This window comes from Protopterus annectens, chromosome 4.part1 (assembly GCF_019279795.1).
Source record: "Protopterus annectens isolate FY-2018-M chromosome 4.part1, PAN1.0, whole genome shotgun sequence".
NCBI lineage: Eukaryota > Metazoa > Chordata > Ceratodontiformes > Protopteridae > Protopterus > Protopterus annectens.
Window position 1 is genome coordinate 121,052,270 of NC_056734.1, and position 15,447 is coordinate 121,067,716.

At 36.4% G+C, this 15,447-nt stretch overlaps 1 protein-coding gene across 1 annotated transcript in view; it reads left to right on the plus strand.

Moving 5' to 3' along the window:
• Nucleotides 1-337: 337 nt before the first annotated feature.
• RBP1 (retinol binding protein 1) overlaps nt 338-15,447 on the plus strand; it is a 375,231-nt gene continuing 360,121 nt past the window's right edge. The window contains exon 1 of the mRNA XM_044070745.1: nt 338-490. Coding sequence (XP_043926680.1) covers nt 418-490 — 73 coding nt within the window. The 5' untranslated portion in view covers nt 338-417. The remainder of the gene's footprint in view (nt 491-15,447) is intronic.

Here is a 15,447-nt window from a genome sequence, read left to right on the forward strand (position 1 = left end):
GTTTTGCTATTTTAAAAAATTCAGTTTATTGTGAGACTAATTTACTTTACACACACACACACACACACACACACACACACACACACACACACACACATCCACATTCTCTCAGTTGTTTCCATCTTGTAATAATATTTAAATATTTTCTTGCCACACTTTAAAGGAGTTGAATATTTATTCAGTGAATAGATCCAGGCAAATCCATGTGAATGCCAAATTCAGTCTAGCTCAAATATTTAGGAGTGCTGTTTTAAACATAATCAGATTAAGGAGGCTTAAAATATACCCAGCAGGGATAAAGTCTGGGAGTTTAGCTTTTCTTCAGAGACACTGAAAGAGCAGGGCAGACAACAAAGTACTGTCTTGTATATCTGACTTGGTCACATTTTCTGGAATTTTCTTCCCTGTCTGTGAAACATGCCAATAGACTTCAGCGGATACTGGAAAATGCAAAGCAATGAAAATTTTGAAGACTATATGAAAGCACTAGGTAAGAGTTGTTTAGTACTAGTATAGCATGTTCTTTTTTTTTTAATATATTGTTTTCTTGTACAACTCCATTGTGTGTGGAATGTTTACCACCTTGAGTAAGGTCATATGCAGCTATAAAATCCTGCTTTGCATAATACAATGATACAACCACTGAATTTTCTATATCGTTTTAAAATTATATAAACATCAGAACCCTTTTTGCTTAAGTATGAAAAAGTAATATTTAACATGTATTTCAATTCCTAGTGAAATTTCATTGATATATTTTTGATCACCCTTATGGTATACATCCTTTCACTGTTGCTTCACAAAACTGCTGATGCTGTAAAGTCCAGTTTTGTGTTTTTTTTCATTATCTTCTTATACTATATTGACTCAAAGTCTTTGCACTGAGAAGATAATATTATTGTCAAGCTGGCAGGTGTGTGTGCAACTATTTTCATAAATCGTATAACTTAAAAATAAGAAGCACTACAGGTGCTCGAGTCCCAAGCACTCGAAAACCACAGTCTCTAAGCCAAGGACTCAGCCACCTTGCATCTTGGGTAGGCTGCTGTTCACGCGTAAACCTGAATATGCGTTCAAGCAAGTAGCTGTATGGAGGGGATTTTAGATTTAGAGAGTGGTAAGGGGTTTTTTTTAGGTTTTGAGACTGGAAGGGGAGATTTAGGGACGGGATGAGGGGAGCATGGGGAAGTTTTAGGTTTAAAGAATGACATCGGGTTTTAAATTTTAGGAGTGGGAAGGAGTTTTAAGTTTACAGAACATGAAAGGAGATTTATGTTTAGAGACTAGGAAAAAGTTTTAGGATTAAGGAGCAGGAGCAGAGTTTTTTAGGCCCAGAGAACAATTGTGGAATTTTGGTTTAGGGAGGGGGTAGAATTTTAAGTGTAGAGGGCAATCTGAGACTTTAGTATTAGGGAGGAGGGGTGCAGGTTTAGTGTAAGGGAGTGAGCACTGGGAATGGGAACTGGGTAGAAGTTTTAGGGTTAGAGATTAGATTAGGGTAGGGCTATACAGTTGCACAGGAAGAGATGTGGGGAGGGCTATGCACAATCAGGAGATTGGGCTAGTTGGACTTAGAGCACTTGCCTTTTCAAGAAAGTGGCAGTGAGCAGGTGTGTCATGAGCTGCTAGCATGCAAATGGCAATCATCAATGTTTCTTTTTTTTTTGGTTTTTGCTTTTATTTTATAGGCATTTTTCTGCAATATTGTTTTCACATAGCATATACATAGGTTGTGGAGTAATGAAAGCTACAAATTATTATATCTGAACCAAGCCTGTCCATCATCAAAGAAAAATAAGCAAATGGATATTCTTTTCCTGCATGTACTTTATCAGCTGAAGTTAAAGGCAGATTATTTAGAGGTATGGATTTCAGTAATGTTTCTGTAGCCATATAAAAGACACTTCCTGCACCCTTTAAATTCCGCACCTTTTGCACAGATGTTTTATAAGCTGTTCCATGTGTCTTCCTTATGCATTAATTTACTATCCTACTCTTTTGTACAACACCCTCACTGCAGTCACTTCAAGTGACTGGTTGCTTTATTTCACAAATGCTCTCACCTTTTCATTCCATTTCTTACAAGCACCCTCACTGTAATCATACTGCATGACTGGTTGCATTATATTATAATTGTTCTCACTTTTTTCAATACATTTTCTTCAAGATTTACATGGAAACAAGTCTTAGTCCAGTGGGCTTACCTTGTTTCCACTTATATACATTATTATGATATGAATGAGAGGTTGCAATGCATGATGAAATTGTATTTTCTTAGTAATATTGACTAAATCAGGATATGGCACAGAATGAAAAACAAGATAAAGCTGTAGAAGAGTAAAAGATATTTGAAAAAAGAGGATGCAATCTAAATTTATAAGGAAGCTTTGAGAAGACATGATGAAGTGTTATAAAAAGAAAGAGATAAATTAAAGGAACAACATTCCTAAAGAAGTATACTGTCACAAAGTGTAACAAAATTCAGAAGAACTGCAACGGGCAAATGCATTTCATAAAATATATGGACAATGGTAGAAATATGTATCTTATATAATAAAGTACAGAAAAGAGCAGACTAGGTGGGACAAATGCTGATTATTTCTGTACATTCTCAGTTTTAGTACGAGTATTGCTTGCACTCACCACAGCTGTAACAGTATTCTGAAAAGGAAAACCGAGATAATAAAAATGAATGAGTGTGTGTGTGTGTGTGTGTGTGTGTGTGTGTGTGTGTGTGTGTGTGTGTGTGTGTGTGTGTGTGAGATCAATAATATCCAGCTGTCCAGCCATTATTAGGAAATAACAGACCACCCAGGGGTGTTGTGAGCCCCAGTGCCACAGTAAGGAATGTTTAACACAGTTTTTCTCCAGTAAAGAAGCTGTTCTTTCATACTGTGCTGGTTCTGCCAATTAAGGAACTCTATCACATGTTCTCCTTATCCTATTTCTGAGATTTTGATATGACAACAGTTCCAGTGACACTAGATAATTCTTAAGACACTTGTTAGAAATAAACCAAGTGTACCATTATACAATCCTGCACTCTCATGTCAGTCACCCAGTGAGTCCAATGTCCTTTCTTTTAGTTGTCTCTTCTCACTCAACAATGGCACAGATGCCATCAACAGGGGCACTGCTTTACAGTTTGCATGAAATTAAATTCTGTTTTCATGAGGTAAAATCTAGGAATCATACAATTTTAAATGTAATGTGCATAAACTATTCAGTAAAGTAAGGTGGACATATTACAATTAGCATATATGAGAAGAAATACAGGTTGCAATGAATGACTGTTATGCCCTAACATTTTAAACTACATCAAAATCCCATATTTTACCAATACTTAGGCAGTTCATATTCAGGATTAATCAGTATTTTTCCTGAAAGTGGAGAAAATCAGGGTTGCTGACCACAAGCTGTAGCAGCCATGCTTTCAATGTGTCATATTTAGTAACAACTGCAGCACTTGGATGTAGCAGTATTAACAGGCTAATAATTTGTGAAATTATTTCTTTATTACATTTTGTAAACTGCATAAGTCCTGTTGGATAGCAGGTCTTCATACAGAGAAAATATATAAGGAAGCAATAAGCTGTGATGCTTTTCAGAATTATTGTACTCCTCATCTTCCTGTCTGAAAAATCTAGAACTCCATACCTCTAGCCAGAACATAGCTGCCTCAGCTAGTGCCCGGTGCCAGTACCACAAATCAGTGCCCTACCCCCTCAGGTCTTCAACTGAAGGGCAAAGAAACACTTTAATATAATAAGCAGATTGCTACATTACACCAATCTGCTTATAACAGTTATATCCACGGCCCTCTCCAGTTCTTAATTTGCAGAGCAACAAAAAAAAAAGAAAAGAAAAAGCACTTCACTAAAGCAATCAGTTTATTACCGTTAGAGCCATGCTTATTCCCCCCCACCCAAGCTTTTCCATTGAGGAGCCAAAAAAAAAGCGGAACACTATAGCTTAATAAAAAATACATGCTACTGTAATAAACAAGTCCCTACATTATTAATATTTATTTATTTGACATTTGTTGACAGGGTTAGTCTGAATGGGCTAGTGCCCTTTTTAACCCATTTAACATAGCGAAACAGTTTGTAAAAAGAAATGGAGATCTTGCTTTCTCCATTGCTTTTGCCCACAGCTCTGATGTACTGCGTAGGTATATGCATGCGCAGTACATCAGAACTGTCGCAGAATACCAGACAGCTGTGGAAGGGCAGCAAGGAGGCATTATACAATGCTATTATTTAAGAAAAGTAATTTTTTTTTCTTAAATAATGTCATTGTATAATAGCAATAACCCACTTCTGGGTGTGGGTAATGCTGGATTTACCCACGGTTGGCTTTGTTTGGCCACTCGGGCTTTGCCCTCGTGACCAAACCACACCAACCGTGGGTAAATCCAGCATTACCCACACCCAGGCATGGGTTATTGCTATAATGTTTCATGAATACAGAGTAAATTCTTCCTTTCCAGCTGCTCTAAAAGAAATCAATGACTCCCAGTCCAGTTTTTTTTTTCTTATTTGCACCAATATTCCTGTTATTCCTTCCTCTTACTACTTACTTCCCTCTTTTTGGCTATAATTTTTATAATTATTACAGTCCTTGGGAGCCTAGCATCCAAAAAGAACCCCTTAGCTATAGCACTGCATAATTTGCTTTAGCCTAATTAATCTTGGGATTAGGCCCTTAGCCTTACACTCATACTACTCAAGTGCTATTTATGTATTATCATTGAGCTAATTGTGCTGCTGGCAATAGGGATTGTTATAATGAACATTCTATCTTGATTTGAATGTAACAGGCTGTATTTTACTGATCTATGACTTGGTTTAATTTCATATTTGTTTAACAGGCTAAACTAATTAGTTAGTCTTTAGCCTCATTAGTTAATGCGGTTTTGAAGTTAGTAACCACACATTGTCTTCTGTTGTAGATATTTATGCATTGTTTTTTTCTCTGAGCCATACACTTAAATGTATTTGATCTTATAAGCTGCATACCTGTGCTAATTAACCTTCCTGCTTCTTACACTCTGAACTAATACCTCACTGCATCATATACTCCACTCAGCTTCTGACTAGTACTCTTTCTCTACACTTCCCATTCCACTCCTATATGAAACGTAACCTAGGTAGCTACAAAGTATTTAATATTTTCTTTCTGTCTCATTTTTCAGCTTCTAAGTCCTGTGTGGAGGCACAGCCAGTCCCTCCATTTGAAACCCTGTAAGGCTAATGATATCCTACTGAATAGTAGGGAAACTCAATTTAGAAGCCCCTCAAGATCTACCTGGACCCTCCACTTTCAGCCTCACTGTGTAGGTGTTATACTACAGTATATGCATGATTTAATCTATAACCTTTTGAATGTGATAACTCTAAATTCTGGTGTCTGCATTTAAATTCTAAACTATTTTGTAAGGGCCAGCACACCCGTGGAACTACCCCCCTACCATCCTTTATTAACACCCCCTCCGCCTACTATCCTAGTGAAGTTAATGCTTTCCCCACTGTATCCAATAGAGAGCATCAAATCTTAGGTTTTGGAATACCATCTCTCACTGGCTGTAGAAACCAACTAGCTCGATAGACCAGCTAGACTCTGCTAGCTGTGTTTGTACTCTCTTTTCATGTGCTTACCCCTTATCCCATGACTGCTTGAATAGGAAATTATCCTAGGTTAGTCTGGGAGCCTAATAAATTTACACCTTTGACTATCACTACTTTTGCTACAGGCCCTCTCTATTATCCAGCTGTATAAACCTCCTCTCCTGCCTTTGGCACTTTCTATAAATATCTCTATCTCTGCTATTAAACTGTTTTACATAACTGTCTCCCCAGCATAGCTATACCTCTGCTCACCTGTTTTCTCTGCTACTTAGAAACAGTTTGTCTCTTACCCTTCCTATGCCTGTAGACCTCAGTCTCTCTCCATAACTGATTGCCTCTCAGCCTCTCTCAGTTGTGACCCACTCCGTTCGCCCTGCGAGCTCACTCTGCCCCCCTACCTCCAATTCTCACCCACCCCCAGTACTCCTACACTTCTACTTTAAACCACACCCTCACCATCACCCAACCAATCCCATACATCACCTCATCCCACATAATTCACCACACCCCCATCTTCTAATAATCACACACAATTAGCCACTCCCTAAGGTATCTTTCCTCCTACTCTCAACTTGTATACATAGTTCCCCCACTCTCCTCTTCCTGTATCCTTTATTCTTCCTTGCCTCCACATCTTTGCTCCCTCTTTCTTCCCTATACTTGGGTTCTTACTGTATAATCTCCTCTAAAATGCCTCCCCCTAATCTTTCCAAGCTAACACTCACAATTATACTCTCAACTACCCTCATCTCAACCTACCTTCTTACCTCCTTTGAAAAACTACACTATCTCCATCATAACCATTCTCACAAACAAACTGCAATTTACACACAAATATCCTTCAATAGACATTATAACATTACTTCCACTTCCAGTTACCTACTACCCAAATACCACAGACTCTCCCACATTAAACATAACCTAAACTCAGAAAAAAAATTGAAAATCATTACCTACCTTGGCAACTATTCAGTAACAAAACTAAATAATCCCTCCTTAAAAGATGGTGATGTCCACCCCAACCCTGGCCCTACCAACCCTACAATCCAAACAACTCACCCTAAACTCAATAGTTCTCTCCTAATAGGGCATCTTAATATCCAAAGCATCAATAATAAAATAGCTCACCTTCATGCCCTCCTAGATATGCACTCCTTTGATATGCTCTGTCTTACTGAGACTTGGTTGAAACCAGAAACCTAAGATAATGAAATTATTCCCCAGGGCTACAATATAGTTAGACAAGACAGAACAAAATGTAAAGGTGGTGGAGTAGCAATTCTTTTTAAAAATGGACTTCATATCTCTACCCTACCATCTAATCCAACCAAGAATAGCAACGCAGAAGTCCTCATTACTAAGCTTCAAATCAATGCAAAAAAATCTTTATACATTATCTGCATTTACATACCACCCGGAAACAATATCACTACAATAGAGGATTTACTCTGCTGGGTATCTTCTACCTACCCCCAAGAAACAATAACACTAGGTGACTTTAATATGGACTGGAAAAGTGTTAGTGCTGAAAGTCCTACCTCTCATATTAACCTCCATGGCTTTACCCAAACCATAACCTCTACAACCAGAATTAACAAACCTAATAAGAAAGAGAGTACCTTAGACTGAATACTCATAAATAATGTGAAACAAACTTATAAAGTAGGAACTCTACCAGATGATCTAAGTGATCATTCCTTGACATACATCACAAGAGAAAAAAAGGATTTTCCAAACCTCCCCATCATTAGGACAGTACGCTCTACCAAACACTTTAAGGCAGATTTATTCCAAACTGAGCTTAGAGCATGTAACTGGAACCCTTTAAAATCCCTTCCACTTGAAGAGGCTGTAAAGTATTTTAACACTTTATTCTTATCTATCCTGGATAAGCATGCTCCTAAATGTTCCATAAGAATGAAGTCTAACCCAGCCCCATGGCTTTCTAATGAAACTAGAAATCAAATTCTACTTAGGAACAAAGTCTGGGCTAAATGGAGATATCATAGAAATAGTTCTGATCTTCTACAATTTAGGCAGCTTAGAAACAGCACAAAAAAGCAATACTCACAGATAAAAGAAACTATTACTGTAAACTTCAACAAACTCATCAAAATAATCCTCAAAAGTTCTGGTCCTGCATTAATAAGCTCCTTTCCCCAGGGAAGTCCCAAACACCCACCCCACTTGATGCAGATCCAAATACTCTCCATCAAACTGTCAATACCTTTAACTCTTTCTTCACTGAGACTATACAATCTCTAGCTAGTCATCTTATCTCTGAAAACTCCATCCTTCCGAGCAACTTAACACACTCTTTTTCTCAATTTAAACTACTACCCATCTCTACTTCTCTCATCTATAAATTTCTTCACAAACTTAAGCCATGTACTCCATCTGCTGACCAACTTCCTTCCCAATATCTCCAAAAAGCAGCCAAAGTAATTGCCTACCCTATATCTATCCTTATAAATAGGACAATCCAAGAAGGAACCATCCCAGATATTTGGAAAATCTCCCACATTATCCCCTTACATAAAGGTGGAAACTCTAATGACTAGTCTAACTATCGGCCAATTGCTCTCCTATCACCCTTAGCTAAAATTATGGAAAAATGCATTCACCAACAACTTCTACATCATCTCTCTCTACATAACTTAATAGCAAACTGTCAACATGGCTTTAGGCCATCACATAGTACCACTACTGCCCTTCTATCCTTCACAGATACCATCAATAGAAACCGTAACAACAACATCCTCTCATCTGCACTCTTTATTGACCTCTCTAAAGCTTTCAACATGGTTAACCATACCCGCTTAATCAATATTCTTGAATCTCTTTCCTTTGACTCTCTGGCCATTAAGTGGTTTACATCGTATCTCAGCAACAGACAACAAGCAGTCCTCTGGGAAAATCAAATCTCATCCTTTTTACCTGTCACCATCGGGGTCCCTCAGGGCTCCATTCTAGGACCACTTCTTTTTTCACTATTTATTAATGATCTCCATGTAGCAATCCCTGAAGCCACCTGTATTCAATATGCAGATGACTCCACACTAATTTGTTCAGCAACCTCTCCAGCTGAACTACATTCTCTTACTCAAAATGTTTTCAACACTGTAGAAACATGGTTTACCAAACATTGCATCTTACTTAATGCTAAAAAAACTAAACTCCTTCTCTTTACACCCACTACTAGGCCCCCCCCCACTTAGATTTCTCAATCTCTTCAAATAATGGCACTGTTATTCTCCCAGACTCTACCACTAAACTATTAGGAATTACCATTGACAATAATCTCTCATTTGATTACCATATAAACAACACCATTAAAATAGTCAACAGAAAAATAGTTTCCTTATATAGAATAAAATCTTTTTTAACCTCAACAGCTAGAGCCAAGATCGCTCACTCCCATCTAATTTCAACCCTTCTGTATGCTTCACCTATATTTACCAACCTTAAAAAAACTAACCTTAACAAATTAGCAACGTCCTATAATAACATTGCCAGATTCGCTACTGTCAGTCCCTTTAGAACCCACCACTGCTCTAATCTCAGGCAACTCGACTGGCTTGAATTCATCTGAAAATCCCCCAACTCACAATTGCCCACAAGATATTTCACCAACCCAATAATACCCCTATACTCTCAAAACTCCTAGTCCCATACAATAATCTGAACTCCCTACGTTCTTCTAACAAACTCCTTGCTAGCTTAACAAAGACTAATAATGCAGCTGGTGACTCACTGTTTACCAACACAGCAGGAAAAAACTGGAACCTGCTACCCAATGAACTAACTCTAATAACATCCTTGCCACTTTTCAAACTAGAACTTAAAAAACACCTCCAAAAGCACTGGCTTTGCCCTTCTAGTAACCCTGACTAACCACCCTCATCACCCCCGTTTCTTCCTCTTCTAACCTAACTTCCTCTCTTCTAAACACTTAGTCTTGTAAATAAGACTGTCACTAGTTAAACTCTAACCTATTGCTTAAATCCTTGTACCTTATGTGAAGTATTGCTTCCTTAATCTGTAAATAAGACTGTCACTAGCTAAACTCTAACCTATTGTTTAAATCCTTGTACCTGATGTGAAGTATTGTACGTAACTCTCCTGTACTACAACTGTTTTAGCTTCCTTAAGTAATATTCTGTTTATTGCTACTTTATATCTAGAATGAAAAAACATCTGTTTTATTGTTTATTAATCCTTTACTTACCTTGTAACAATATTTTTATACTTTGTATATCTGTGTGGAGCTTTTCTCCCCAGGCCTCTACTGAAAATGGAAATATGTCCAGCTAGACTAGCCCGGTCAACAAATGTAAAATAAATAAATAAAATAAAAAATACTTCCACATAGGGCTGACATGTTTGTGAAGTCTAACTCTGACATATAGCATATCATGGTCTAGTTCAGGCCATAAAAAGTGTGTATCCTTGCAGTGTGTAATTCACTATATCATGTATTGGTCTGCATTACTGTGATCTATTTATTAGTACCAGTAACAAAGCTTACAAGTTTCTAGAAAGACCCATCTAATACTATCAGTACTATTTCTAGTAATTCATGTGTATATTTTCTGAAATTCACATTCTCTCTCTAGACATTGCAGTTTGTTTTATTTATTTATTTTTATTTTGTTTTATTTTGTTCTGTTGATATGTTTCAATCAAAAAGTTTGTTTTAATAACTAATTTATTTTCTGAACTGCTACTTATGTAGTACTTAAAAATATTTAATCTTGCTATGTATCACATCATAGTTTAAAGGTGGCCAATGGGCAGTCTAGCTACCAGGTTAGCAAACAGATAAATTAACATGCCCAAAAAGTATGCAGAAGGACAAATCAAGGAAGGGCAATGCTATGCAGTAATCAGTAAGCATACATCAGGTTAAATACAACTAATTACATTGGTAAAACATACCTCTCAACTGTCCCTGATTTTGACTCAAATTTTAGTTTTGTCCCTCTTAATCCCTCCTAAAACTAGTGACTTTTGAAGGAAAGGTGGTGAATTACACTTAATGAATAATGACAATAATTAAGAATTATAGACTTCTTTTACTTCAGAAAATGTGTATTAATTCATATGCCCTGATTCTGTCAATGTTTCAAGTTAATAGCACTAATATTTAAAAAGTGTCCCTGATTATTTCTTGACTTGTTCCTGATTCTGTTGAAATTTGTCCCCGATTGGTTGAGAGGTCTAAAAACAAGTGGTAGTGTCACTAGTGCAAATATACTGTAGGTTCTGACACAGTCATGTGCCAAATCAAGGTAATTATATAGCATTTAGAAATAGCTGGGTCAAGCTAAAAGTAAATAATGTAACAGAGGATTGATCCATTGCCATTTATAGCTTCTGAAGGATTAGTCACTAGATCATTGTATTCATACTTCTCAACTATCTACATTTTTGCAGAATGTTCAGATTTTTGGCTCATATTTTTGGTCCGTTCCTCACAAAATTTATAGATTTCTGTCAAATCAATGGGATGATCTGAGAGCTGAAGTCACTAACTAATTACATACATTTGAGTTTCAGACTTCATATCCTGCAGAAAATGTATGTTAAAACAAACCCTGTTACTCTAGTAACTTTTAAGTTTATAAGAGCAATATTTAAAATATGTCCCTATTTTTGGGCTTTTGCCCCCCCCCCCCATTTTGTTGGGCATTATCCATATTTCTTGCACTAAGAGGTTGAGAGGTATAATTGCATTCACTTTTGTCTTTATTACCACATAAAGGCCTTCATGCATGCTGAACCACAATCACACAAGCATATACCCACACACAAGATAGCACACATTTACTGTTCCACATTTTCGGACTGAATTTCTTTTTATGGACCATCTCCTTTTTCATAAGGGAAAATATCCCTCCTAATAAGTACAAAAACTGCTGTCTCAATAGGCCTCAGTTATCTAATATAACTGTAGTCATATAAGAGGCCTGGTGTGTACTTGAGTATTGCATTTGCCATGCAAGATGCCTTTGATACCTTTCAACCTCTTAGCACAAGAATTTCAGACAAAGCCTAAAATAATGGGGGGTCAAAAACTCAAAATCAGGGACATTTTTAAATATTGCTCTTATAAACTTAGAAAGCTAACAGAATAAAAATTTGCATTATTGACCATTTTCTGAAGGATATGAAGTCTCAAACTCAAAAGTATGGCTTATTTTATTACTTCAGTCCTCAAAGATTTGCTAGAAAACCACAAACGTCATGAGGAACACATAAAAAATGTGAGGCATAACTCTGTACATTCTGTGAAAATATAGACAGCTGAAAGGTCATGACATTTTTGATCTTGCTAACTTTATTTCAAGTGAACAAAATATTCCTTAAAATTATTGAGATTTTTTCACCAGTTAGTATATTACCATATGGAAATGTTCAGTCACAGCAGGATGACATCCATATAGCTGACGCATGTTACTTCTGCTCCCCCCCAACACATACACACACACATACACTTCCCTCTCTCTCAGTTATCTCAGTTACTTAATTAAACTCTCATGGCCCACTTTATCCATGCATGTAAAGGATTACAAATGCTTTAGAATTTTCATAGAATGCAACTGGAAAACAAAGCCATTCTTGAGAAAATAGTGTATAAGTTATAGTTTATTTCTGTTTTATATAATGCTGATTATAATGGTTATTTACACGTTAAGTAAGGACTTAGGAGTAACCATGATATATCCACTAAGCTGGGAAGTCAGATGTTATGAAGATAGCAGTCACCTCATCTATTGAGTTCCCTTACCTTTTCTTCCCATCTCTCCTCTCCTTTAATTATACTCATTTTTTCCTTAGACCAGCAACTTACTATACATTATGGTAGAGGGCTCCATCTTGTCAGAACCACAGGTTTGCAAAGACTCTTGGTCGTTTTTGGAAAAAATTAACAACTTGGGGTTTGACCGAGACCACAACTTTTTAACTATAGATGTGAAGGATCTTTATACATCAATCCCACATATGGAGGGCATTGAGTGGGTCAGCCTCATGTTGAAATCGAAAAATGCTCCAATACATGAGATTTATTCTGTGGAAATTTTGTTGGATATTATCTAAACCAACATTTTTTTTTTCTGTTTGACAATGAGTTTTACTTACAAAAATGTGGGGTAGCCATGGGTTCACCCTGTGGAGCCAGCTTTGCAAACCTCGTGATGGCATTCTGGGAAAATGAATTAATTTTCAAGAATATTGATCACAGGGTGAACCTTATGTTCTCCACAAGGATTTTGGATGACATATTTGTCATTTTCAAAGGTAATGAACAGCAAGCTCAATCATTTGTTTCTTATTTAAACTCTACTACAGAATTTTTTAGATTCACATCCAACTTTAGCACAGGCTGTATAGACTACGTTGATTGTAAACTACTTAAGGATACCATCAATGAAAGATATGTGTCTAAAATATTCAGAAAAGAGACGTATTCTAATTCGTTTCTTCACTTTTCAAGTTGTCATCCCTTCCATCAAAAGTGGTCCATAGTTAAGGAACAACTTATCAGAGCAGCTAGGATGGTTTTGTTGGATTCTGACTTTAGTGATGAATGTTCTCAGTTGAGTAACATGTTCCAACAGAGAGGTTACCCTACCAATTTAGTTCAGTCTTTAATTGTGGAGGTAACCCACAAGAGACATACAGGTCAGATAAAGCCACTACTTAATAAAAGAATAGTAGTTGATACGCGCAGTAATGGAGTTGATTTGGTTGAACCTAGTTGTGAGCACTCACTGTTGGACCATACTCAAGTAGATGGAACCAGTAATGATTTTAGAATGAGTTTTATCACTTCCTTCAGTAATGATAGTAATATGGTTAGACTCATTCTTTATAAAAATTGGGAATTTATTTCCCTCGACAGGTCTTTGATCAACAAATTTGGTCAGTTACCTAAACTAGTTTTCAAGAAAGGTGCTAACCTCAAAAGTTTGCTCGAAAGGAAAACTACATTTTCCTTTTTGAAACAGGTTGGGATGACTACATGTGGGTGTTGCAGGATGTGTAGATTCATGGAGATAGGGAAAGCTTCTATATAAATGGTAAAAGATATAAGTTGAGGAGTAAATTCCATTGTAACTCCAAACAGGTTCTGTATGTAGCTAGGTGCCAATTATGCCCAGCTTTTTACGTCGGGAAGACCGAACATAGGCTAAGAGATAGGGTCTATGAACATACCTATGCCATAGAAAGAAAAAAGAAGAGAGCCCCTTAGTTAGACATCTTGCTGTTTACCACAACCATAGTTTTTTATTTAAAGCTATTGACCAAGTGTATATGGACCCCAGGGGTGGTCCGTTTAATTTGATGCTTGAAGAATGTGAGTTAGCATGGCAGGTTAGACTAAATGCCTTTTCAGGCCCTAGATTAAATGATTCCTGTAACATCTCTTGTCTTCTAAAACTTAAGAGCCTGATTAGATGAATTATTAGAGGACCCTTGGTATATTCGATGAGTTCTCTTTTTGTATAGTATTAGTTGTTTAATATGTTTGTATATATGTATATACTTTTTACATATGTACTTTGTGGTGGGTTTAATATGCATCTATACTTGTGGGAAATGGATATGATATGGTTACGTACTATGAGGATGGACACTTTTATCTATACTGATAAAAAAATTCTTATAGCATTATATCTACTTTGCCAACACATAGAACTTGAAGAGGGTGGATAAATTGATGTGGTCAATTTATTTTAGTTTATTTTATTTTACAGTAATAGTTCATTAGTTGACACGAACACAGAGTAGTTTGTGTTTATGTTTTACCTTGGATGTATTAATGAGTCGCTTGTGTGTGTACATCGTTATATTTTTATTTACCAACTCTATATTGTTACATCAGGAGGTTTTCGCTGGTTAAAAGATTTTTGTTTTAGGCTGACTTTTAGATTTTTGTATGTAATATAATAATAGAGTTATTGGTCTCAGTACTTTTTTAGACATGCACAATATGTCAGCTGATAGTGGTCATGTGACTACTGTTTCACTTATTTAAACTCGTAACAAATTTATTTGTATGAATCTGATGAAGTTGCCACATTTACGACAATGAAAAGCGCTTTATTCAGTTAATAAACAGGTTACTTGCCATCGTGTTTCACCTTTACTGTTGGATACTTTGTGATATTAGAGGGCTCCAAGGCACAACAACTGTGTCAATATTTCCTTATTTCATTTATTTATCTGACAACTTGGTAAATAGCCTGATTCCAAATATATTACTTTATTTTATGATCTAGCCTGCAAGCAAAGCATACAGTAGTATAACAGAGGAAAGTACAAGATATCAAAACATACACACGTGATGAATATAACAAATGTTAATACTAAACAGACACAATTGTATATTAACATAAAGTACTAGAATAGCAGCGTAAGTAAAACAGTCCTGCTAACACAAAAAGTTCAAGTGCAAGTAACTAAACAGAAACATCTGAAATATAAAGTCCTTAAAAGGAAGTATTTAAAGAAGGAAAAAGGTGGGTGTTAGGATTATTCAAGGAGCAAAGAACATGGATGCATTTTAAGGCTTAAACAGACAAGAATATATATAAAAGGTTAACAAAAGATGGGGTGCAGTATACTTGAAGAAGACAATACCAAAAATATCAAGGCTATACTCAGACTACTGAAAAACATTCTTAGTTAGTTTTCAGCATGCTACATTTTTTTGCAAAATGCTTATATTCATAGTATTTTGCCTCTTTAAATAAACACTGCAGTGGTGGTGCTGCAGTAGCGTTGTCACCTCATAGCAAGATGTTGTCCCATT